General features: G+C 41.6%; 1 protein-coding gene across 6 annotated transcripts in view; it reads right to left on the reverse strand.

Annotated features, from left to right (window-relative positions):
- Nucleotides 1-27859, reverse strand: part of LOC110537819 (glutamate receptor 1) — a 98447-nt gene that overhangs the window by 46791 nt on the left and 23797 nt on the right. For all 6 annotated transcript variants that reach the window (XR_016485138.1, XR_016485137.1, XM_036937848.2 and 3 more), the window contains exons 3-4: nucleotides 14540-14779; nucleotides 2783-2970 (exon numbers count right to left, since the gene is read on the reverse strand). Coding sequence is in view for 4 of the 6 variants with exons in the window: in XM_036937848.2 (XP_036793743.1) it covers nucleotides 2783-2970; nucleotides 14540-14779 (428 nt within the window). In the remaining 2 variants the exon portion in view is untranslated. The remainder of the gene's footprint in view (nucleotides 1-2782; nucleotides 2971-14539; nucleotides 14780-27859) is intronic.

Genomic DNA, 27859 nt, shown 5'->3' on the forward strand with positions numbered 1-27859 from the left:
AGAGCTGAAATTCCTGATGATCGACAGTAGAAGTTGGCAAACTTCTAAAACCGTTGTACTGGCCATGACCTGACTGCATCTACTTTCTTGTCATTAATCTTCACTCCCTGCTGGCTGATTTGGTAACCCAAGAAGGCCCTCTGATGGAATTGACACTTCTCAGCCTTGACGAACAGTTGATGGGCTAGGAGGCGTTCCAGGACTGCTCGAACATGTGTGATGTGATCCTCCAGATTAACCAAGTAGATGAAGATGTCATCAATGTATACGATCACCCGGCGTCTGAGCATGTCCCTGAACACCTCGTTGACGAATGCCAGGAACACTGACGGAGCATTGGCTAAGCCAAAGGGCATCACCAAGTACTCGTAGTGGACAGACATTACGCTGAATGCAGTCTTCCACTCATCCTCCTCCCGGATGCGGATGAGATTGTAGGCACTCCGCAGGTCCAATTTGGTGAAGAAGCGGGCCCCGTGGAGCTGCTCGACAGCAGACGGCACCAATACTTCTTCGAGTCCTCTGTAACCAGTGCAAGGGTGTAATCCTCCACCCTTCTTGGCCACGAAGAAGAACCCAGCTGACGCAGGAGATGTAGAAGTGCTGATGAACCACTGTTGGAGCGCCTCCTGAATGTAATCCTCCATGGCCTGGGTCTCAGCCACAGACAGAGGGTAGATGCATCTGCATGGAGGTGTTGCATCAGCAAGCAGGTTGATGGCACAGTCCCAGGGGCAATGAGGGAGATAGGTGGCCCGGGTCTTGGAGAATACCTCCCTCAGATCCTGGTACCTCCGGGATGTTGGGCTGAAAGGCAACCAAAGGGCTCTCAACCGACATGGAACCACAGGGAACAGGGAAACAGGTCCTCTGACATTCAGGTGACCAGTCTGTGATTCTCATCCTCGACCATGAAATGGTGTGGTTATGGCGTTGAAGTCAAGGGAGGCCGAGGATGATCTTGTGAACTGGTGATGAAGGGGATATTCTCCTGATGATTGGACTCCACAGTGAGGGTAAGCGGTTGAGTGATGTGTGTAATGGTTCCGGAACCTAATAGCCGACAATCAGGGCCTTGCAGCGGAAAAGGAGAGGAGGGCGTGTATGAAGTAATATTGAGAGAGGCGGCAAGGGTCTGATCCAGAAAATTCCCTGTGGCACCGGAATCCACTAAAACTGTTGACACAGGACATGAGGGACAGTTTATTGTGTTATTAGCTTGTTTATTTTTGACTCCATGTGTAACTCTGTGTTGTTGTCTGTGTCACACTGCTTTGCTTTATCTTATCCAGGTCACAGTTGTAAATGAGAACTTGTTCTTAACTACCCTACCTGGTTAAATAAAGGTTAAATAAAATAAATTTAAAAAGTCAACCAACGAAATGGACACCAAAAAATAGCCTAGCAGGAAGTGATGAAGAATATTAGCTCCTGGCCCAGGGGATGGCAGATCACGTGACCGTCCCGCTATTCTAGTAGATCCAGGATTTAGCTGTGCCGGACACCGCTGGAGTCTGTGCCCTCCTTGACCACAGTACATACAGAGCTCCAGTTGTATCAGTCTGCAGCGCTCCGCCGCGGGGAGGTGTGTGACCCCTACCTCCATGGGTTCAGGCTCTGATTCCGAGTGTTCGCTGAAGGAGGGAAAGAAGCAATGAGAATGCCGACACTCCCGGAAAAGGTTATGAGCGCGTCCAGGGTAAGGTTGTCGTCTCGGCAGGCCAATTCCGTCTGGACCTCGTCGCGCAAACCTCTTCTAAATAGCGTGCGAAGCGCTGGAAGGTGAGCGCGTACTCAGCAGCAACCTGATCTCCCTGCCGTGATTGAAGAAGATGCTCACCTCCCTCTCTACCCTCCGGGAGATGATCAAAGATCCATTTAAACAGAGCCATGAACCCCTCATGAATTTAGCTCTTCTCCTCGACCGCCGTAGCCCATTCCAATGCCCGCCCTGTCAGCAGAGAAATAACCGTGGCAACCTTACACCTCTCGGTAGTAGGGGTTTCCATCTGGTGTGTAAAATAAAGTGTGCACTGAAGTAAGAAGCCACAGCATTTGGATTGGATACTGTCATATTTCTCTGGGAGGAATAAATGGGCATCGCTTCCCTGAGCAGTTTGCTGAATGGGCTGTTGGGCTGGCTCACTGGGTAGGCTGGTTCTAGAGTATTCTCCACCTCCTGGAAATGTTTGAGATCCTACAAACTGCGAAGGACCTCATCCATGGGCATCCCCAATTGTGCCAGCTGGTCATGGTGCTGAAGCAGAAGGTAACCCTGTTCGTCGACCGTCTGAGAGATATCCAATTTTCCTGCTGCTTCCATTTTTTTTGTTGGTAACAATGACACCATGAGGAAAGACGCAGGTCAAACCTTTAATGAACACAACAAACGTGAAACAAGACAGCGTGACAGAAGCGAGGTAACATGAACACAGGTGCAGTACCAACTGAGGAATGAACAAAAGGGACCTATAAAGGGGAGGTAATGAGGTCCAGGTGTGAGTCATAATTATGAGTGCCAGGTGCGCGTAATGATGAGTGCCAGGTGTACGCAATGATGATTCCCAGGACCGGTGGTTAGTATTCCGGCACCGTCGCACGCCGGAGGGGAGGAGCAGGAGTAGACGTGACACTTAAGTAAGAGGAGAAAGGGTTATTTTGTCACTCTAGCTGAGTGGTCCTCTTGTTGGAGTGAACCCATCCCACCATTGAAGTAATGTGTCTAGTTTACATCTATCTCCCTTTTCATTACTGGACAGTCTGTCAATCCAATGTTATTTACCAGGTTGAGGATCATGTTGAGTCTCTCCAGCTCACAGTCCAGGATGATGTTGTACTCCTTCTTCTTCTCTAGGTCCTGAACCACCTTCAAGAAGGCCGTCTGATCCATACCACTGTCCAGGTTCACTGATGTCACCTGCCATGTCTTCTCTGCTGCAGTGTCCAGAATCTTCTGGAGTACTGTCAGGCCTAAATGACAAGACAAACACCAAAGGAAAATACTAATTAGTCTGGGCATATTTGAGTAAGTAAACCAAACTTAGGTCTATATATGTAATTTCTTTTCATCCTTTGTAGCCACTTAAATTGCATTTACACCTGCTTACTTGACCTCACCTACTGTATGGAGCAAGTCACAACAATTTTGTTGTGACCTACAAAACCTATTGAATTAACAGAGTTGATTTTCTCTAATCAGCTTCTATAGAAGAGTGCCTTCATAAAGTACTCACACCCTTTGACTTTTACAGCATGAATTTAAAAAGTTTTACTTTAAGATTTTGTGTAACTGGCCTACACACAATACCCCAAAATGTCAAGTGGAAATATATTTTTCAAAAATGTATTACAAATGAAAAGCAGAGTCAATTAGTATTCAACCCATTTGTTATGGCAAGCCTAAATAAGTTCAGGAGTAAAAATGTGCTTAACAAGTCATATAATAAGTTGCATGGGCTCACTCTGTGGACAATGATAGTATTGAACATGATTTTAGGATGACTACTTCATCGATGTACCTCACACATACAATCATCTGTAATGTCCTTCAGTCGAGCAGTGAATTTCAAACACAGATTCAACCACAAAGACCAGGGAGGTTTTCCAATGCCTCTCAAAGAAGGGCACCTATTGGTAGATGGGTAAAAAACAAACAATGTATTTCCCTTTGAGCATATTAATTACACTTTGGATGGTGTCTTAATTCACCCAGTCACTATAAAGATACAGGCGTCCTTCCTAACTGAGTTGCCGAAGAGGAAGGAAACTGCTTAGGGATTTCAATGGTGACTTTAAAACAAATACAGAGTTTAATAGCTGTGATAGGAGAAAACTCAGGATGGAACAACATTGTAGTTGCTCCACAATTACTAACCTAAATGACAGAGTGAAAAGAAAGCCTGCACAAAACCCAAATATTCCATAACATGCATCCTATTTGCAAGGCACTAAAGTAAAACTGCTAAAAATGTGTCAAATAAATGTACTTTATGTCCTGAATACAACGCATTATGTTTCGGGCAAATCCAACACATCACTGAGGACTGCTCTCCATATTTTCAAGCATGGTGGTGAATGCATCATGTTATGGGTATGCTTGTCATCGTCAATAACAAGGGAGTTTTTTGGGGGGACAATAAAGTGAGGGGCGCCACCAACCCAGAAGATTGGGTGATCTCGCTCTCCGGGGCCAACTTGAGTAAAGTCTTTAATCAGGTCAATACCCACAAGGCCGCGGGGCCCAATGGTATTTCAGGGTGCATTCTCAGAGCATTCGCAGAACAGCTAACCAATATACTCAAGGTCATTTTCAACCTCTCCTTGTCCCAGTCTGTAATCCCCACATGTATTAGGATGGACATCCTTCCTGTTCCCAAGAACTCAAAGGCTTCATGCCACAATGAGTACCGGCTTTAGCACTCATATCTGTAATCATGAAGTGCTTTGGTGAGGCTGGTTATGAGACACATCAACTAGATCCACTCCAATTTGCATACCGCCATAGACAACGCAATCTCAATTGCACCCCACACTGTCCTCACCCAACCTAGATAAGAGGAATACCTATGTGAAAAATGCTGTTCATTGTTTACAGCTCACTGTTCAACACCATTGTCCCCTCCAAGCTCGTCATCAAGCTTAGGAAGCTGATGGAGTGAGACTAAACACCTCCATCTGCAAACTGGAACTTGGAATTCCTGATGGGCCGACCCCAGGTGGAGAGGGTAGGCAACATCACCTCGCTAAGCTGACCCTCAACACGGGGACCCTACAGGGGTGTATGCTTAGTCCCATCCTGTACACCATGTTGACCCACCATCACAAGTTTGCTGACGACACGACTTGGTAGGCCTGATGACTGGCGACGCTGAGAGCCTACAGGGAGGTGGTCAGTGACCTGGCAGTGTGGGGCTGGAAGGACTACAGCAAATTTGGGCATGAGCACGCCCTCATCCACAATGACGGGGCTGCAGTGAAGCGATGTCAAGAGCTTCAAGTTCCTCATGTCGAAATCACTAAGAACTTAAAATGGTCCGCACACATACGCGCAGTCGTGAAAAAGGTTAAGGCATGGGCCGTCAGACCCTAAAAAATATATACAGTTGCACCATTGAGAGCATCTTAGCTGGCTGCATCACTGCTTGGTATGAAAATAGCACCGCCCTCAATTGCATGGCGCTACAGAAGGTGGTGCGGACAGCCCATTACGTCACTGGCGCCGAGCTTCCTGCCAACCAGAACCTCTATATCAGGCAGTGTGAAAGGAAGGCCTGGAAAATTGTTGACAACTTCAACCACTCAAGCCATAGACTGTTCTCTCTGCTTCCGCACGACAAGCGTGCATCAAGCCTGACATCAACAGGCTCCTGAACAGGTTATGATCCCCATACCATATGACTGCTAAATAGCTAACAGCTGAGTTGACATTTTCTATTTTATTCCTATATTTTTCACTGTCTATTCACAGGGCCCTACACACTAATCACATTGATACTCCAACACACATACAAACACTCACTCCATCATTTGCTCTCACACACATAACATGCACATGCATGTATAGTTGTTTTCAACTCTCTAGAGACAGCTGGAGTGGTAGAGATCGGCTATGAAAAGCCAACTGACATTTACTCCTGAGGTGATGACTTGCTGCACCCTCGACAACTATTGTGATTATTATTATTTGACCATGCTGGTCATTTATGAACATTTGAACATCTTGGCCATGTTCTGTTATAATCTCCACCCGGCACAGCCAGAAGAGGACTGGCCACCACTCATAGCCTGGTTCCTCTCTAGGTTTTGGCTTTTCTAGGGAGTTTTTCCTAGCCACCGTGCTTCTACACCTGCATTGCTTGTTGTTTGGGGTTTTAGGCTGGGTTTCTGTACAGCACTTTGAGATATCAGCTGATGTACGAAGGGCTATATAAATACATTTGATTTAGATTTTTTTAGTGACTCTACACAGATCCACTCCCATACAATCATCATATATGCTGCTGCTACTGTTTATCATATATCCTGATGCCATGTCAAGCAATAAGGCACTGAGTTTGAAGATAGGCCTTGAAATACATCCACAGGTACACCTCCAATTGAATCAAATGATGTCAATTAGCCTATCAGAAGCTTCTAAAGTCATGACATCATTTTCTGGAATTTTCCAAGCTGTTTAAAGGCACAGTCAACTTAGTGTATGTAAGCTTCTGACCCACTGGAATTGTGATACAGTGAATTTTAAGTGAAATAATCTCTGTAAAAAATTGTTGGAAGAATTACCTGTACCATGCACAAAGTAGATCTCATAATCGATTTACCAAAACTATAGTTTGTTAACAAGACATTTGTGGAAATGATGAAAAACGAGTTTTAATGTCTCCAACCTAAGTGTATGTAAACTTCCAACTTTAACTGTATACTACCACCGTTCGAAAGTTTGGGGTCACTTAGAAATGTCCTTGTTTTTGAAAGAAAAGCACATTAAAATAACATCAAGTTCATTAAAAATACAGTGTAGACATTGTTAATGTTGTAAATGACTATTGTGGCTGGAAACTGCTTTTCAAAAGATATTATAAATAACTACATAGGCGTACAGTCTAAAAAAAAGGCCAGTTTTATTGCTTCTTTAATCAGGACAACAGTTTTCAACTGTGCTAACATAATAACAAAAGTGATTTATAATGATCAATTAGCCCTTTAAAATAATAAACTTGGGTTAGCTAACACAACGTGCCATTGGAACACAGGAGAACACAGGAGAACACAGGAGAACACAGGAGGTGGTTGCTGATAATGGGCCTTTGAATGGCTATGTAGATATTCCATTAAAAGTCAGACGTTTCCAGCTAAAATAGTCATTTACAACATTAACAGTGTAGACAATGTATTTCTGACTCATTTGATGTATTTTAATTAAGATTTTTTGTTGTTGTTGCTTTTCTTTCAAAAACAAGGACATTTCTAAGTGACCCCAAACTTTTGAACGGTTGTATGTATGGTATGTATGTCGGTATGTATGTATGTATGTATGTATGTATGTCGATCCAGTATCCCTTGACATTTTAAATATGGTACTGGTACTGACCCTGTATAGTATACTTGCTTACTTTATCATGTTATTCTTATTTCTCCTGTGTTTTGGTTTTAACTTGTTATTTTTAGTTTTACATTGTTATTGTTACTGCATTGTTGGATTTAGAGCTTGCAACAAAGGCATTTCTCTGTACACGTGCATGTGACATTAAAACTTGAAACTAGAGCTAAGCACAGGCAAAATCCCACAGGAAAACCTGGTTCAGTTTGCTTTCCAACAGACACTGGGAGCCAAATTCACCTTTCAGCAGGACAATAACCCATAACACAGGGCCAAACACACTGCAGCTGATTACCAAGATGTCATTGAATGTTCCTGAGTGGCCTAGTTACAGTTTGGACTTGAATCGGCTTGAAAATCTATGGCAAGACATGGCTGTCGAGCAATGATCAACAATCAACTTGACCGAGCTTGAAGAATTGTGTACAATCCCGGTGTGCAAAGCTCTTACAGACTTACCCGGAAAGACTTGCAGCTGTAATCACTGCCAAATGTGTTTCTAACATGTTTATTTTTCAATACATTTACAAAAAACGTAAAAAAACATGTTGTTTTCACTTTATGGGTATTGTGTGTGTGTGTGTGTAGATGGGTGAGAAAAACAATTGAATCAATTTGGAATCCAGGCTGTAACAAAATGTGTAAGTCAAGGGGTGTAAATACTTTCTGAAGGCACTGTACATACTATGTGTACTCTTGCCTTTAAATCCACCTTGGTAAATAAATGGGTATTATAAATTCATAATGCTTTTTGATCAGGAGTGGTTTGTTTAGCACAGTGCCACTGCATAGAGGGAACAGAGGATATCACCGAGCTAAACAGCAGACTGCGTGCGAGGCAGAGCTGCGCAGGTTGTTTTCACACCAGTCACCTGAAATCACTGTCACCACACCTAAAATTGACAGCCAAGCTGAGGCACCATGCTGCTGTCTGCATGCCTATTTATTCTCCTCAGCCAAATTATATGTGCTGCTTCGTATCTGCTTTCCCAAAGGCCCAAAGTTTAAAAAGGGACACATTTAGCATTTCAAATGGCTTCCCCCCCGTTTAATACTGGAAATGGAAAGGCTAGAGTATTTTGCAATGAGGAAGACAAGGAGGAAGTATGTTTGAAGACAGCTAATCTGAAGACATTATGCAGTTGGGGGTGATCATAGTAAAAAGAGCCTATGAAGTGGAGGGAACTACTTCAGTGGCCCCCCTCTCCCCTTCCTTCCCCCATTCACGTCTCTTCTCTCCTTGAGGAACACGACTTGGAACTTAGATGGGTGACGTGCGACTGCAGCTGAACCATTTGAATTAATGCCATTCCTTCCCTGTATCAATGCCTTTCCTTCCCTGTATCAATGCCTTTCCTTCCCTGTATCAATGCCTTTCCTTCCCTGTATCAATGCCTTTCCTTCCCTGTATCAATAACACCGGCACATCAATATTCCCCCCCATATAAATTTCCTCCGATTTATGTTCACCCATATGTTTAATGATGTGGTGGAGGAAGTGAGGCTTGGGTTTTCTTTCTCGTGTGCCCTTCTGTTTATGTAAATCCGTTTTGAAGCAGAAGTATTAGCATGAAAATAAGGATCGTCTGTTCTGAGACATTGTTTCTGACATATCGTACACTCCCCTACACATTTAAAGTACTTGGACAGTGAAGCTAAAATGTTTAATTTGGCTCTATATTCCGGCATTTGTCTTGATAAAATGTGTCATATGAGGTGACAGTGCAGAATGTCACCTTTTATTTGATGTTATTTTCATATTTTTTACCACTTAGAAATGAAAGCAATTTATGAACAGTTGAAGTCGGAAGTTTACATACACTGAGGTTGGAGTCATTAAAACTCGTTTTTCAACCACTCCACAAATTCCTTGTTAACAAACTATAGATTTGGCAAGTCGGTTAGGACATCTACTTTGTGCATGATACAAGTAATTTTTCCAACAATTGTTAACAGACTGATTATTTCACTCACTGTATCACAATTCCAGTGGGACACTAAGTTGACTGTGCCTTTAAACAGCTTGTAAAATTCCAGAAAATGATGTCATGGCTTCAGAAGCTTCAGAGAGGCTAATTGACATGATTTGATTCAATTGGAGGTGTACCTGTGGATGTACTTCAAGGCCTATCTTCAAACTCAGTGCCTTATTGCTTGACATCATGGGAAAATCAAAAGAAATCAGCCAAGACCTCAGAAAAAAATTGTAGACCTCAAAGTCTGGTTCATCCTTGGTAGCAATTTCCAAATGCCTGAATTTCCAAATACCAGAGTGACTGTCTTCAAATCACATTTTTGATCAAAACAGACAGCCTCCTACAAAGTACCACTGCTAGGCAATCTTGTTAAGGCAACAATTAACAATAGAGCTAAAACAAAAGTATCAGATGCAATTTAAACACACCAACTTCAGCTTTGACCTGAAAATGACCAACCTGATAAATTACTTTATAATTCATCAGGTAAGTAGGCTACTTAGCATTTTCATATGTTATAGTATAGAGGCAATTCCAGGCATTGTTAAAAAGGCAAGCCGCCACCTTTAGGATTTGGTTGGCGGATCGCATTCAACTTTTAGGTGCCTTCACCTCCACCTACTGTACTGTTGTGTGACCTACCTACATTAAATTCTTCATATGGTAATATAAAATTATTAGCCCTCTCAACAACAAACAAAACACCACCCCATTCCACTATTTAACCCTATCTAATCATCCTCCAGACCAACGGTCTGAGAGGACAGAACACTCCCGAACTCTGTCTTTCTGCCCCTGAGAAAGGCAGTTAACCCGGGTGCCGATGACGTGGATGTCGATTCCGAGGGGTTGGGTTAAATGCGGAAGACACATTTCAGTTGAATGCATTCAGTTGTACAACTGACTAGGTATGCCCATTTCCTTTTACCACTCAACACCCCCTGCAACTGTTTTGTAGTAAATCCTCGTAATCCTAAGTACTTCTCAGCTGGTGCCACCACAACCTCTATTTTCTGTGACTTCTGATCCATTTATGCAGTACAATTGACAAGCATGGCTATGAATGCTAAAAAGCCCACCTTACTGAAGCACATACTCTTCCCATCGCTCTCTGTCTACTCACAGGAATCATTTCAGTATCCCTCACCTTGCAACCATCTTCCTCTACCACACTCTTCACTGCTTCGGCATACAACACTTTCTCTACTTCTCTAACCCTGGCAACCTCAACCTGCCTTTCTCTCATTGGACACCTCGAAACTCCAGCCCCATTGGCACCCCCACAACTTTCTTCACCGATACTACACATTCCTTCGCCTCATGCACTCCTGCACACTTTCATATCTAGGAATCTCCCTTCTACACACTGCTGCAACATGCACATAAACTTGAAACCTTAAACATTGTAGTATTTCAAAACAAAAGCTCTCAAGGGATAACTTACACTTCCTAACTTGTCCTTGTCAGGCAAAGACTCTACACCAAAACACAGCAGGACAGACAATCACTTCTCTGGTTCCCCACGCTCTCCACCGGGGGTCTGCATCGCACCAAATGGCGGGCATCACAGACACTGGCAATATTACATTTCTGATCCTCCTCAACACTCAATGCCACCTCTGTTATCACTTCTTTCAAAGGCGACTTGCTCCGGATAGCAAAGAAAGTCACATGTCTTGTCCCTAATCACGTGATCCGTAGCGCCCTCTCCCTCTGGACTGAAGAAACACAATAAATCATCACTATTCCGCTCCGAGTTACTCTCACCAACTCAAAAGTCCCCAACCTCTTCTCCACCCAACCTTACACCACATATGGATCAACAAATCTCACTGCCACTGAGCCAGAATTATCCTTTTCATCCTCGGGACGAGGCCCGACCTCGGCGGTCCTCACCGCACGTACTACATCCATACTTTCGGCAGGTTCCATCTCTAAGAAATTAGAACCTGTGTTCTAATGCTGTTGTTCGAATGCTTTTTGCACTTGGCACCAACCTTCCTCATCACACCGCTTCCCTCTACACTCAGCTCCTTCTCAGCAGTCATCACTGTACCGCCCCCACAATTAATTTGTCCTCAATCTCTTCACGTTCACTTTCCTTCTCTAACTCTTCCAAAAGTTCTGTGCGATCTTCCATTCCGTATTCCCTCAAAACATAACTGCCTTGAGTAAGGCAGTTAACCCCTAACAATTGCTCCCTGGGTGCAGATGATGTTGATTAAGGTAGCCCCCCAAAACCTCCTTGGCATGAACAAAGTGGGAGATGATTTCTTTAGTTGTGATGTGGGAGAGATTGCTGTTGTTTTTCTCTGGCCCTCTGTTTATAGTAGTACATGTTGTCTGAATCAACCAGTGGGTGACCTCAGTACCAAAGTCCTCAGAATTCTCTCTAAAACAACAGCTTTGTTCAGAAGGAAGAGCATAAGATGACATGTAGGTCTGGGTAGAGAAGAAATTATGAATATAGATCTCTTTCTACACCGCATATGATTTGCATAAACATTAACAATGCATATCATTTACCAAAAATACCCAAGTACACCCAAATGGAGATCATACATTTGGAACCACAGCAAGCTGCTGCCTTTCTATATCAAGCTATCACTGGAGCCATGCAGTCTATGTAGTAATGCACTCATAAAATTAGTCACAGCTTTTAATTTGTATGCAGATAGAGCAATTACATCATGCATACGTGATGCACAGGGCTAAGACTTTTCCTGACCATGTGATCTGGCAAGAAAAATCTCCTAGTGATGTGTGCTATGTATAATAATTTTGCCTTTGCATTCATTAGCAGTAAAAACAAAATATTTCATGCTCTGAGAGAGATTGAATGGTTATCTAAGTCTGTTATTTTCTGTCATATATAGAAACAGAAAGTGGCGTTTTTCAAATTTTAGTTGCGACATGGATTACGCAACAGATGACAAAAGTAGGTTGTCAGAAGTAACAGTGAGGTTTAAATGCATTTAATGTGAATTAAAACACTATGTCGAATCACATTTTTAAACTGCCTCTGCTCGCCTTGCAATACACTTCCTGTCGTCTCTGTACAGGCACATAGAGCTCATCTCAGCAGCTGTGAAATTGTCTCACACTGGAGAGCAAACCAGCTTTATCGTCCACTGAGCAGCACTAACCTGCAGATAAACTAGGGAGACAAACGCTGTGCTCCCTCTATCTGTCTCAGCGCTAGCAACGCGTAACACCACTGCAGCAGTGAAACGGAAGAGATCAGTGTTGGGATTGGCAAAGAAAGCAGCCTGGGCTCCTATCGGTCCCTTTCTCTACTGCTTTCACTGACCTGCCCATCACAGCTCCTCTAAAATGTTGCACAAACCCAAATTCAATTTCTGCACTGTCTCTATTTGTGTAGTGTAGATTTTTTTAACCCCGATATACAGTGCGGATTTTGGTCTTTATAATATAGACCATGTCTAGGTTTTAAGAGGCTGAGCCTTTGTTGCGAAACATTGGTGTTGTCTTCCTTTTCACTATTGCAAACATATGTGTAAACTAGCAAAGAGGAGCCAGAAAACTGGCTTACAATTATAAAGAGTCACGGGAAAACAAAAGACACCATACAACACAAAAAGTTAAAAACAAGTTAAACCTTTTACAGTCCTCTTGTAGTCTGTGAGGGCAATCATTAGGGCCAGGACGATACCAGTATCGTGATACTAGTTAGTATCTAGGCAAGGAATTTAACTTCTTTAGAAATGCAGCCCTAATGTTGTAAACAAACATCAGGACGGTGTTGTCATCCAGAGTCACATGCATTTATTTTCCAATCTATAACACACAATATTTTACATTCAGAAGGTTTTTAAAGGACCAAGGTCTGCTTCATGTTTGAAGTTTAGTCATGGGGGAAAAAAATATTGTGAAACTGCTATCGTTCCAGCCCTAGCAATCATACTGTAATGTAACACTTAAGGGAAAGTGGGATACCTAGTCAGTTGTACAGCGGAATGCATCTTCCACATTTAACCCCTCTGAATCAGAGCTGCCTTACACTTACATCATCTGCATCCGGAGAGCAGTTGTTGGGGTTTAACTGCCTTGCTCAGGGGCTGAACTACAGATTTTTACCTTGTCAGCTCAGGGATTTTATCCAGCAACCTTTCAGTTACTGGCCCAATGGTCCTACCCACCAGACTACGGGGAATCATGTCTTGCCGTATGGTTACAAAACTGTTCTCTGGAGTCTAGCCTTGAGGCGTCACACAACGGAGCAGGGCAGTGTGGTATCTCGAGGCCTGAGCTCTGGCTTTAGAGTTAGAGTAATGCAGGAGTGATTCATCTCTGGTTATATCCTGAAGAGTACATATGTAATGTAAGCCTCAGCGCACGCACACACACACACACACATTACACAGACACATAGTCACAGACATAAACATTGGAGTGAAGTTCCCTAAAAGGCTTAAATAACCACTGACTGTGCGGTGCAGTATCCAGGCAACAGGGCTTGAATCAATGGCGGTGAGGGGGGTGTGTCACTCGGATGTGTCATGAAGAAGTCGACAACCTTGAGTTCCTTGTCCAAGACTAAAGCGCTATGGCTAGATAAACAAATCGATGGAGCATTTGTCCCGCTGCATGGATCTCACCGGAAATATACAACAACAAAAAATTATCCATTGTCAAAGAACCACTTATGTGCAGATCACACACTGTACATGTTAAAAAATAAGCAAGCAAGTACACATTATGTAATTATATTTGTTCATCTACGGTTCAGACACTTAGGTCTACATGTCCTGGGCACATCCACTGCATCAACCAGACTCTGCATCATTAAGCAGTTCACATCTCCTACTAGCTGCATCTGTTTCTGATGGCACTGAAGTTGAGTGAAGGTTACAGTTGAGTGGCTGCAAATTGAAGAGGAACACGCACCAGGGGCTCATTTCGCATAGGAGACCATCGCAGTTAAATATGCCCATCCAAGCACAAAATGTGCATTGAGGACGTACAGTTTACAGAGTACAGCTTGCACATCTAGAGGAGCTTCTGGCAGAATACCAAACAACGCATTTAACAAACACAAATACATCCACAGATGTTGTAAAACAATATCACATACCATATACAGCATGGCAACACTCATTGTCAGAGAGGAAACAGTATAGCAAACTTTAATTGGACGAGTCTGACTGTACAACATTCCAAACCGTTTCAATTAATGCCACTCTGAACTGAGAGAGAATACACCTAACAAATATCAACAATATATCCACAAATACTTCAATAATAGAACGTATCCAGAATGATAGCTTGGTTACTTCAAATGTATCCACAACAACAATTGCAGAGACGCCTGAGCTTAACATTGATCAACTGTGCTTTATCTGTGTATTGTGAAAGTATGCATCTCTTTTTGCCAAGTAGCCTAGTGTACAGTTTGACTTTCTCAAGAGGTTCCACAAAACAAAAATGACCGAATGATGAACAGTACCTGAGTGTGAGCTGTACATGTAAACGAACTTGGTCCATTTGTAGTGCTGGATCAGGGCAATGAGGGGCTCCTGGAGTTCCGGTCTCAGCTGGATCACAAACTGGTTGTTGGTTTCTATGGGGAAACTGGGTGTAACAAAGCAGACGTGGAGAGCCCCACAGAATGACATGAGCATGTTCATGGTCTTCCTGTCATACAGTCCGATGATGGCGTAGACTCCTTTGGAAAACTGTGAACAAACTGTGGAGAGGAGAAAAGAAAGAATGGGAAAGGTGATCACATCTGATTGCTATGTTTATTCATACAAAAGACTGAACAGACAGGAAATCGGTGAGACATTAGAATGGGTGTAGGCATACATGTTAACTCCCCTAGAACAGAGACGGGACTGCCTTAAGTAGGCCCGGGGATACATTTTTTTAAAAGGAACTCAGTCGAGGTCTCAACTTACTGTATACACAAAGTGCAAATTCGACATTTGTTTGTGCATCAGTAATTTTTCTCTTATGTCAGTCACTGATAGTCACTCAATTAGCCCGTGTCAGCAAACAAAAAAAATGTGATCGGTTAATTAGTCTAGCCAGCTTTCTAAGCGTGCAGTGATCATGGTTGAATTACCGACCCGGGTGGCCCCCACTCTCGGATATCATGTTAAAAACTGCAAACATTTCTCTCCACCCTATGGATCAGTAGAATTGCATGAAATTACTTATATTACAAATATTCTCTCTGCCCCATGGCAACATTTTTGAATTGCAGTAAAATTTGTAGACTTGGAGGAAATTACTATAAAAAAATGATCTCCTCTGTCAAGGAAACAGTCCTACTTGTATGAGAACATCATATCAGGAATGCAACATAGTATTATCCCAGCAAACAGGGAACATTTCCAGAACATTAGCGAAGATTCCCATTAAGTTCTATTTAGGGTTTTATCTATTGGGATGATAATTTTTTTGATAAATAAAAATGTTATTTAATTATTTTAAATGAAATATCCTTGGAATGTTCTCCTAGCATTCACTAAAATGTTGTGCACAACATCTGTACCAACCACCATAGAACATTCCCAAAAAGTTCTCATTAGGTTTCCAGGTGATAACACAATGTACCTGCAATGTTTTCCCAGCAAACCAAAATTTGATTCGTCAAGGTTGTGGCAAATGTTTTCATAACACAAAAACTGTCCAGTTGTGCTGTTGATTAAACCATGTTTGTATGAAACATTTCCCAGAACACATTTTGTCGGTTCTTTAAAGGTTCACAGAATGTTTCATTAGGTTGTGGGAACAGTCGGGTTGGGTACATTGTGGGGACATCACAAAAGATATGTTCCCAAAACCCCAAAACTGTCCTGTTGTGTGAATGATTATACAATGTTTCTTTTAGGCTGCAAAAAAACATTCACCTGATGTTACAAGAACATTCTCAGAACACATTTTGTCTGATATGTAAAGGTTCTCAGAATGTTTCCTTGGGTTTTGGGAACATTGTGGGGATATGAGTTCCAAAACACAAAAGTGACTGAAACATGGTCCTGCTCCTCTTTTTTTTAACCAGCTCATGTTTAAAACAAATACAATGTGTTAAAACACCACTGGAGATACAGCTCAATACTATACCTGCGCCTCTGCTCTAGCCATTTTGTTTGCCTCCCTGTTGTGCTGTCTATCCGTCTCAGCATCTTCTCTGCTGTCATTATGTGCTTCTTCTTGTTCTCTGTCTGTCTTAATGCCTTTATGTTATTAAAGCCAAGCTAATGACTTAAGATAAATTGCAAATTAGTGCCTCTCATGTGTTTTCCTACCATAAGTTTTAATTAATATTACAGGGCTCCCGACTAACATTTTCCCCTGGTATCACTGGTGCCATTAACTTTTACAGTTTGTGGGATCAGCCCATGATTTTGTCGGACCCAAAATCATGAGTAATCATCTTGTGAAGTCATTCATCAAGAAGTATGATACATAGACTACTGAAGTATTCAATAAATAAATGGTTTCATCTAACAGCTCCAAGCAGGAATGCATGATTCAAGATATTTTAATGGGCAACTTTAATCCAGTGATTATCATTAATTTTGGGTTGACAATTAGACTATAGTTACTGTAGAATATGTGGACAACTATAAATACCCAGGTGTCTGGCTAGACTGTAAACTCTCCTTCCAGATTCATATTAAGCATCTCCAATCCGAAGATAAATCTAGAATCGGCTTCCTATTTCGCAACAAAGCCCCCTTCACTCATGCAGCCAAACATCTCCCTCACTAACTTTAAGCGTCAGCTGGCAGAGCAGCTTACCGATTGCTGCAGCTGTACACAGCCCATCTGTAAATAGCCCATCCAACCAACCAACTATCTACCTCATCCCCATATTTGGTTTTGTTTTTCTGCTCTTTTGCACGCCAGTATTTCTACTTGCACATCTATCACTCCAGTGTAAATTGCTATATTGTAATTACTTCGTCGCCTTACTTCCTTACTTAATTTGCACACACTGTATACAGATGTTTCTATTGTGTTATTGACTGTATGATTGTTTATCCCATGTGTAACTCTGTTGTTTGTGTCGCACTGCTTTGCTTTATCTTGGCCAGGTTGTAGTTGTAAATGAGAACTTGCTCTCAACTGGCCTACCTTGTTAAATAATGGTGAAATAAAAAAATTAAATAAATAAAAAGTTGAACATTAATTGTACTCCTAGCTAGCAGTGGATAAGTAACAGGCCTTCTCAAAGACAATAAGCTAGCTAGCTTAGTTAGCAAACTATAGCTTGCTATATGACTTGCTCTAACATAACGTTGCAACGATACGGACAGTAATGGACAATATGATGACTTCTGTTTGCAAGTCCATAAATATGGATGTTATTGATATACTTTCTCATGTAGAGTCTTTTGGATCTTATTTTCTTTCAAGTCAAATGTTTGTCACATGCTTCGTAAACAACAGGTGTAAACTAACAGTGAAATGCTTACTTATGGGTCCTTCCCAACAATGCAGAATACAATAAAACATTTATTTTTTATTTTTTTTTTATTTTTATTTTTTACCTTTATTTAACCAGGTAGGCAAGTTGAGAACAAGTTCTCATTTACAATTGCGACCTGGCCAAGATAAAGCAAAGCAGTTCGACAGATACAACGACACAGAGTTACACATGGAGTAAAACAAACATACAGTCAATAATACAGTATAAACAAGTCTATATACAATGTGAGCAAATGAGGTGAGAAGGGAGGTAAAGGCAAAAAAGGCCATGGTGGCAAGGTAAATACAATATAGCAAGTAAAACACTGGAATGGTAGATTTGCAGTGGAAGAATGTGCAAAGTAGAAATAAAAATAATGGGGTGCAAAGGAGCAAAATAAATAAAAAAAGAAATACAGTAGGGAAAGAGGTAGTTGTTTGGGCTAATTTATAGGTGGGCTATGTACAGGTGCAGTAATCTGTGAGCTGCTCTGACAGTTGGTGCTTAAAGCTAGTGAGGGAGATAAGTGTTTCCAGTTTCAGAGATTTTTGTAGTTCGTTCCAGTACCGAGATTGTGTGCAGGGTTACAGCAGCAGAACACCCTGCATCCCACTGCCTGCTTACCTCTGAAGCTAAGCAAGGTTAGTCCTGGATGGGAGACCAGATGCTCCTGGAAGTGGTGTTGGAGGGCCAGTACGAGGCACTCTTTCCTCTGGTCTAAACACATATATATATATATATATATATATATATATATATATATATATATATATATATATATATATATATATATCTCAATTCCCCTGGGCAGTGATTGGGGACATTATCCTGTATAGAGTGCTGTCTTTTGGATAGGAAGTTAAATGGGTGTCCTGACTCTGTGGTCACTAAAAATGCCATGGCACTTATCGTAAGAGTAGGGGTGTTAACCCCGGTGTCCTGGCTAAATTCCCAATCTGGCTCTCATATCATAATTTCCACCTAATCATCCCCAGCTTCCAAATTGGCTCATTCCTCTCCACTGTAACTATTCCCCAGGTTGTTGCCGTAAATGAGAATGTGTTCTCGGTCAACTTACCTGGTAAAATAAGGTTTAAATACAACATGTAAATGTGTGATACTAGACAGTAGGTGTGTATGTGTTGGAGTCTCAGTGTTGGTGCATCGAGTCAAAAAGGGTTAGTGCATGGGTCAAAGCAGATAGTTAACCAAATAGCTACCCGGACTATTTTAGCAATCTTACGGCTTGGGGGTATTTGTATTTGTTATCTACACTACTCTACTACATCATATATACAACACAACATCCATGTGTAGTGTGTGTATAGTGCATATGTTATCATTTGTATGTGTGTGTCTCCTCACAGTCCCTGCTGTTCCATAAGGTGTATTTTGTATCTGGTTTTTCAATCTCATTTTTCTGCTTGCAAGAGTTACAGTACCTGATGTGGAATAGAGTTCCATGTAGTCATGGCTCTATGTAGTACTGTGCATGTCTTGTGGTGTATGCAGGGGTGTCTGAGCTCTATGCTAATAGTTTTTACAGACAGCTCAGTGCAGCTCGGTGCATTCAACATGTCAAAACTTCTCACAAATACAAGAAGTGATGAAGTTAAGTTTATTCTGAAGTGGTGGTTAGTAGGTTATTTGTGATGCACAATGAATCAGGGGTGTAGATATGTACGTATGGGCCTGGGTTGACAGAGACCCACCCACTGGGGAGCCAGGCCCTGACAGGCCCACCCAATCAGATTGATGTGGTTTAAGCATTGTTGTGGACTTAGACTATCACATTTTTTTCTATTTTTTTTCTATGAAAACAAGTGTGATTTTTGAGATTGAAAATCTTAAAAATCTATAGGAAAACTTCGGAAGACATTTTTCACACACGGTGCCTTTCCTTCGCTGGGCGGGCCGTTTGAGAACTTCTTGGCAAAATTAGAGTACAGTATATCCACTTCTCTAGGCTCCACTACACCACTGCATAGGGCAGATGGGAAGACAGCGGTCACACACAGCATTATGTTAAAGGATAAGTAGTCAATGAACTCGGACATAATAAGCCAGTAGGTCCCAATCATAAGAATACAAAAACACAACCATTAACACTTTCCCAATCGAAATGTACAACTATTACTTCCCATTGCAAAAAACATTTCACGTTTAGCACACAAAGTAACAGGTGAACCTAAAGTTTTTAAAATTCAAGTGAAATTGACAGCGTTTTAACTACTTTGCAGATTTGAAACAGCCAATCACATCATCAGTCAAAAATATCAAATTCCCAGTTTTTGCTACAAAACCAACTTTATAAGAAATGTAAAAAGTAATATACAGTATATTTTACTCAACGTAGATGGAGGCAGTTCAATGCATGATTAATATAATTCATCAAAACATTTCTTGGTAGTTCAAAAAATATTGCTATCAGGTTGTAAATCACAGCTGGCCTGCTACATTGTTTGCCGCCTCCATTTGGGATGCACTGTTTCAGTTTCAATGACTCCATATTCTGGACAAAAAAAGGACAAATGTAACTAAGGCTAGGAATGTTAATACAATCAAACTAACAAGGGCAGTGATCACAAGTCAGTCATAATGTGGCTAATAGGCTAGCATTTCTATTTATGTATAATAATAAAAACACGGAGCCTAAGAGTGTACAAAGCTGTCATCAAGGTAAAGGGTGGCTACTTTGAAGAATCTGAAATATATACATTATATTTTGATTTGTTTCAACACTTTCTTTTGGTTACTACATGATTCCATATGTGTTATTTCATCATTATTATTCTACAATACAGAAAATAGTACAAATAAATAAAAACCCTTGAATGAGTAGGTGTGTCCAAACTTTTTAAAGTCGCACTGTTGCAGCTGCCTGTAAACACACAGTCCAGTTCAAAGTGAATGATGGCAGGCCTGTGTGGCAATGGCTTGTCTGCATAAAGGCCTACAGTAGCTCTGATTTGGCTATGTTTCACCGGTCTGCGTACACTTCGGTCCTGGACAAGACTGATGTTTTTATTAGTTTTTAATTACTGCAGCGTCTATTAATTGTCCAAACACACGGCCGCTTTCCCACTCTATATTGCTATAGGATTTTCACAAATGCCTTAGTATACGTAATTCTCAAACATTTCTAAGAATTTATGAAAACGTGATGACCATGACCATATTTTAACCTTCAATTTAACTAGTCAAGTGAGTTAAGAACAAATTCTTATTAACAATGACAGCCGACCCCGGACGACGCTGGGCCAATTGTGCGCCGTCCTATGGGACTCCCAATCACGGCCAGATGTGATACAGCTTGGATTCAAACCAGTGACTGTAGTGACACCTCTTGCACTGAGATGCAGTGCCTTAGACTGCTGCGCCACTCAGCACATGGCCTGTATAGAATGCTTTGATGTACGCATATCATCTGCTAGCGACTCAGCTGCCTTCATTCAAGTAGACATGGCTGTTCAGTGGAGAAAGAAAACAATACTAACAAAAGAGTACATTTTTAAAGGGGCAATCTGCAGTTGTTACATACATTTTTGGACTTAAATTATTGGTATGTACCCATTTAGATTTTTATAGGAATGTCCTAAGTTAACATTGTTTTGGAAGTGTCATTCTTCCTAGGGGTGTATATGAACAAACTTTTTATAATATTTGTTGCTAAAATGCTGTCAGCTCCACTTTAAACTTTAAAAAATAATGTGATGAATGTCATAAAAACAGAATTACTGTATTTGGAAAATGTGCAATATTGTGGGAATGTTCTGTGGAAACTGTGTATATCAAGAATATTCTTGCAACATCCCAGACAACTCTTATAACTTAATAAAATATTCTGGGAACCTAACTTAGACCAGGTGTTTTTGTCAACATTCTTATAACACTATAGGAATGTCCTGTGCAACCCAACCTAACCTAATGAATGTCAACACAAGTGAGCATATCTTGTGTTTTCGGAACCTCTCTTGTAATGTACCCAAACTGTTCCCACAACCTAATTCAATGTTCTGGGAACATTTTAAAGAACTCAATGGCTTTTCTGTAAACATTCTAGCAACATCAAAAGGAATGTTTTGTTCACCCTGATTCAAAAACTATCTGAATGTCAGCACAACTGGACAGGTGTGGTGTTTTGGAAACCCATAATGTTCTCACCAGACTGTTCCCACAACCTAATGAAACATTCTGGGAACCTTTTAAAGAACAGACAGAATGCGTGTGGGATGGGATGTTTGTGACAGCTGTCTTTGCATTGATTCTCTAAGCTGGTGTTCCTTTTATCTTATTCATGTCTGTGTATATATTTAATTTCTTTCCATAGTGTAGCGCAATCATTTCTGCACTGTCACTCATTGTTGCATCTCTCTGCAGGTTTCAGTTTCAATTGTTTGCTTGTTATTCATTATGAGTCTCATGTAGGGAGTCAGCCTGGAGCCAAAAGCCATCTAAAAAGACTAGAGCTGGTGGCATAAAACGACATGATAAAGGACTGTCGCAATGGTGCTGTATACACATGGCCTATATAGAGCATTTTTATGTATGTATATTATCTGCTAGCAACTCAGCTTCCTTCATTCAAGTAGACATGGCTGTTCATTGGAGAAAGAAAACCAATGTTAACCTTTTAAATGGACCAACTGCAGTTGCTACATCAATTTATAGACTTAAATTATTGGTAGGTACCCATAGATTTTTGAAGAACATAAGTTAGAAACGCCTCATTAGCTAAGTTAAATTGTCGTAGCCCATCAGAACACAAAATATAAGCTTGTTTTACTTTCAATGTTTGTAAACAAAGTAAATGTAAACAAACACTGTATAGCCTCCCCAAAAAATGTTGGACGATCATTTTTATATCATGAATGGTCAATGCATCCAACCCCATCCCTCAGCTTACTACCGAAATAGTGGCGACGAGAACGCTTTGTCATTGTCTCAAATTCAGATTGCCCCTTTAGGGGAGACTGGCCCAAAAAAGAATCAGAATTGGAATGACTTTTGTAATGCTGATTTGAATGAATTATTATTATTATGATGAATTATGCTAGTTTGTCTGATTTATATTGTGCTGATTTGATTAACTTTACTGTGTACGTTATGTTGTTTCTATTTAAATCACAACTTCTGATTGAATTTGTCCTTGTAAAAGCCAGGGCCATATTTTCCTCCAATGCCAAAGATACCAGAAGCTGACAAAGGATATTTTATTACTTTCAAGATACACATCTTTCTCTTTAGGAGATACAAAAGCAATACAAGACTCCACAGTTCTGTTATCTCCTTTTACCACAGTACATTTTCCCATGTACCTTTTAATCTCGTCATAATTTACCCTGCATTGTATTTCATACAAACTATACAACACATTCCTATTCATGAGCATGACCTTGGACTGTTCTCAATTGAGGTAGTTCATGTCACAGCCTGCATTAAGCAGTGAGAAAAACAGGTGTTTCTCCTGGGATGATTTGGGCGAAATGCAGAACGCTCCAGAAGTGAATGATCCTCTCTGATCCTCTGGCTCCCCAGTGAAGATCAGCTGATGGCAGCTGGGGCTCTCTGTTCTGGCAGCCTGCTCTCTTGCTACAGAGAGGATCAAATAAAGACTGGCCGTCCAGTTGGGACTGTCTTACACAGCCGTATCATTGCTGAGGCACTTTGTGTTGACAAACAGTGATAACACATATTGACTTTTACGAGCATCATGCTGTAACTGGAGCCAGGCCTCATCATGAATCAGAGCCAGAGCTCAATACAATCCACTTCTTAGGCCTAGACTCAGGCTCTTAACGAGAATTGTAAGGCTTTCAATCTGCCCTCATGTTCTGCTGGCTTTGGTGCAAAAAAAGTTAACTTGTTACAGAGTTTATTGAGTGAGATTTGGTGCTTTATGATTCCCAAAAGATATCTGCCATAGCCACTATCAGTAGAGCCAGACTGCACCAGACTATATAGCTACATGAGCTCTGTCAATTGTGTGATGCGCCCTAGTGGCACTCCCAACTGCTGTGACACTAATTCACCCAGTGTAAGAAGGATACAGACATAATGTCACTTAATGCGGACCAAGTCGTTTAGGGGTTCTAATCCATTTCATAAAATCGGTCTGAAATATGGCCATACAACCAAATACTTAAAGCTCTTATATGAGTGGACAGAAAAAACAGACAGTATATCTGAACAACCCTGCACAAGGAGACCAGCTGTCCTCTCTGACCTTGGGTCTGTTCCTGTCGGCAAATTCTATCAAGCTAATGAGATATGTCACATACAATCAACATAGAAACCCCCTAAAACCAACCTATTCCACAACAGCGGGCTAAAAGACAATGCCCAAGTGTGACAGCGCTTTATTTTTAAAGATCCCAGAACCCTGCTAATAGTTGTTACAGGGCCTGCAGCTCGCCCTTGCTTCAAAGACAATGCCTCACAAAATGTAGGTGTTGGCTGCATGATTCAGAACCTTCAGCGGTAGCGTGTGGAGAACGAGGACTTCTTGTTGAAAAGACTGCGGGGAAGAAGAGGGGAGAGGCTTTCTGCTCTCTGTGTGTGTTTAACATAAACACTGCTATCACCATGTAGGCTGCTGTGGGGCTGTGGTTGAGTGACATGACTGGGGTGTCTGGCCTGGCTGCATGCATGTCACCACCCTGAAGGAGCTGACGTGTTGGGAGGATGACCAAAAGCACTCTCTGACGGATGAAACGAACACACCGGACAGCCTGACACAAGGATGACGTGCTACTAGTGTGGGTGTCCTGACAGGACTGAACAGTGGGGACCTGAATTTATTTGTGCCTCTCTCTTACTGCTGAAATGCATAGTCCTACACATCTATTGGAAACACCTTGACTTTGAGCATGACATGGGGCCTTGTATTTTTCTAACTGAGAAGGACTGACTGTGTACAGGATTGCACTTGTTAGTTCAGATGTCCTATTCATGTGACAAAACATACACACACATATTCAAAATTTGACAACATGCCAATTGTTTTATCCAGACATATTGTACATTAATTCCCTTAGGCCTCAAGAGTTACCAAGATCAATTGCTTTGCATTTTCTTTTGAAATATGGTGACTTTTGTTCAGAATCAATGTAAATTGATGAGGCTGCATCAGACAATACATTAGATAGTCACGTCACTCATTTCTCCATATTCTAGCCACACCTTTAGGCAGGAGGCAAACAATGCACTCACATTGATGGATGTGTGCCACACAATAGAGAAACAGTAGTCTGAGACTGACAAGCATAGAATACCCAAACAATGGGAGCAGACCAGGGGCTTAAGATGGCACAATATCTTTGCCTGTAATGGAATTACACTGAGACTCTTTGGACAATGACTATTTTTAACAATTTACACAGTAAATACAAATCTAAAAAACATTTACTGGAAAAAATGTGCACAACTAAAGTTTGGTAAGAGAATTATGGTAAAATCTCCCTCAGTTTGTATCTGGACGGTTCTTAATGTAAATGTGTTTTTGTAAAATTGTCTGTGGAAATAGTTAAAAGTAGTCATTGTGCATAAAGTGCATGGTTTGTTAACGTTTTGAATCAAAGTTTTTTTGTTTGGTATACATTTTAAAGTGAAAATCCGAGTCTCAGCGTAATTCCGTTACCATGAAATTGCCCATGCGCACTGGAGAGGACAACAACACTTTGCCTTTGATTCCCACATACTCTTCTGTCCAACTGCCCACACTGAGGTCCATGCCATGCCTAATGGCCACTGCCCTCCTCCGCGGCACAACCCCACAGGCTCCTGATCAAGCATGCTGCTCCTGCGCCCCATTTGTATCAGATCACATTGTCATTTTCTACAAACAAGCAATGTCTTGCCACAGTTTACGGAGTATGGCTATCATCTGGATACCTGCTACTCCCCTTGATATCGTAATCTAAGCATTACAGAGCCTAACCACAGGAGAACATTTGTCCTACAGTGGCTAAATACTTTCAATCCACTCCTACTTAAAAAGATTTTTAACAACTGCACTTCCCCTTCTGCATTACCCCAGAGTTAATAGCCGCATATTCACAATTCTTAACTGCAGAAAATAATCTGTTTAGTTATGATGTAATGAATAATAGATTAACCCTTTGACGCACACGATCAGATATTTGTGATCATTGTTGAGTGGTCCCTGCGGCGTACCATCGCAAATACGTGATTGGAACAGTAGCAACAGAACACATGACGCAACAAACATGCGTAAACAGCATTCTTGTCTGAAAAGCACCTAAACAATGTTTTCTACTGATGAGAAATAAAGATCTTCACAACTTTAGTCCTCAGTTTGATCTTTCAATGTAAAGGATACATGCAAACTTCATCATCCAAACATCACATGGAACACATCCACAGCCAAACGTATTCCATAAACAAGTCTAAATAACAGGTTGCGCTGACAAAAAAATTAAACATCATTTAGCGACCTGACAGCTAGACTTGTTTACAACGTATCACATCTCTGGTGACCACAAGGGAGAAATGTAATATTGTTTAGAAAAGAGATATGTGTCAGCTAAGCTAACGGCAGCTAAATTCTTTATGATGGCAGCCATGTTTGTTTATATTTGACATGCGAAAATGCCCTAATCCCAGAATGCCATTCACTATAAAGAGGCAAATAAACTACTATAAGAGGCAAATAAACTAAGTCAAAGTCAATATGGCTGCTCCCATTGCCTGAAAAATATGAACTGAGTTTGTCCTCTTTCCAGCATATTACAAATCTTCGACGTACTTGTTACAGTGTATACAAGAACCGGAGCACATGACTTGACAAGTAGTTAACCATTTTTAACAAATCACAAAGCAAATAAAATGTGTTCACCTCACAGATCATCACCACAAATACAAGCCTACTGCTTAGTTTAACTGTCATGCCCTGATCTGTTTCACCTGTCCTTGTGCTTGTCTCCACCCCCCTCCAGGTGTCGCCCATCTCCCCCATTATCCCCTGTTTATTTATACCTGTGTTTCTGTTGCAAGTTCATCTTGATTGTTCAAGTCTACCAGCGGTTTGTCTCAGCTCCTGGTTGTCCCAAGTCTCTCTTCTTTTGAGTCCTCTGTTTTTTTTTTCTTTAACCTTTGCTTGTGCTGACTTTGTACCCGCCCGCCTGACCACTGCCTGTCTCTGAGCCTGCCTGCAGTCATGTACTTTTGCTCCGCCTCTGGATTACTGACCTCTGCCTGACCTGAACCTGCCTGCCTTCCTGTACCTTGGCCTCTGCTCTGGATTATTGACCCCTGCCTGCCTTGACCTATCGTTTGCCTGCCCCGGTGGTTACAATAAACGTTGTTACTGCACAGTCTGCACAGTCTGCACAAAGAGAATTGTTCTTCTCCCTTTACTCGCCCTCTCCATGCCAACCTGCTGTGGGGCGACCAGTCCAAGTCTCTTCAGGTACTCATCGACTCGGGAGGCCAATATGAGTCTCATGGACGTTACCCTGGCATCCAAGCTGGGCATCCCCAATCAACCCCTCTCCATCCCCCTGGGTGTTAGAGAGCTAGATGGGTGCTCTATAGGCCGGGTCACCCACCAGACCACCCCCGTCAACCTACAAGTGTTGGGGAACCACAGTGAGACGATCCAATTCCTGCTGGTTGTCTCCGCAGGGTCCTGTGGTATTGGGAATCTCTTGGCTCCAGCGATACAGTCTCTCCATTGACTGGGCTACTGGTGCCATCGTGGGCTGGAGCCCGTCCTGCCACACTCATTGCCTGAAGTCAGCTCTGCCAGCCTTGGGATGTCTTCTTGGGGCTTGGAAATTTGCCCCGGTTCTCTTCACCATGTCTGACTGCCCCTTGTCTACTGTTTCCAGGCCCACTCTTCTCCCTCGTATCATCGATACCTGACCAGCTTACATGGTGAGATTTTTTAAATTTATTTTTATTTCACCTTAATTTAACCAGGTAGGCAAGTTGAGAACAAGTTCTCATTTACAATTGCGACCTGGCCAAGATAAAGCAAAGCAGTTCGACACATACAACGACACAGAGTTACACATGGAGTAAAACAAACATACAGTCAATAATACAGTATAAACAAGTCTATATACGATGTGAGCAAATGAGGTGAGATAAGGGAGGTAAAGGCAAAAAAAGGAAATCAAGGAAATAAAAATAATGGGGTGCAAAGGAGCAAAATTAATTAATTAAATACAGTAGGGAAAGAGGTAGTTGTTTGGGCTAAATTATAGGTGGGCTATTTACAGGTGCAGTAATCTGTGAGCTGCTCTGACAGTTGGTGCTTAAAGCTAGTGAGGGAGATAAGTGTTTCCAGTTTCAGAGATTTTTGTAGTTTGTTCCAGTCATTGG

Source organism: Oncorhynchus mykiss, chromosome 12 (assembly GCF_057628025.1).
Source record: "Oncorhynchus mykiss isolate SJ-2025 chromosome 12, ASM5762802v1, whole genome shotgun sequence".
NCBI lineage: Eukaryota > Metazoa > Chordata > Actinopteri > Salmoniformes > Salmonidae > Oncorhynchus > Oncorhynchus mykiss.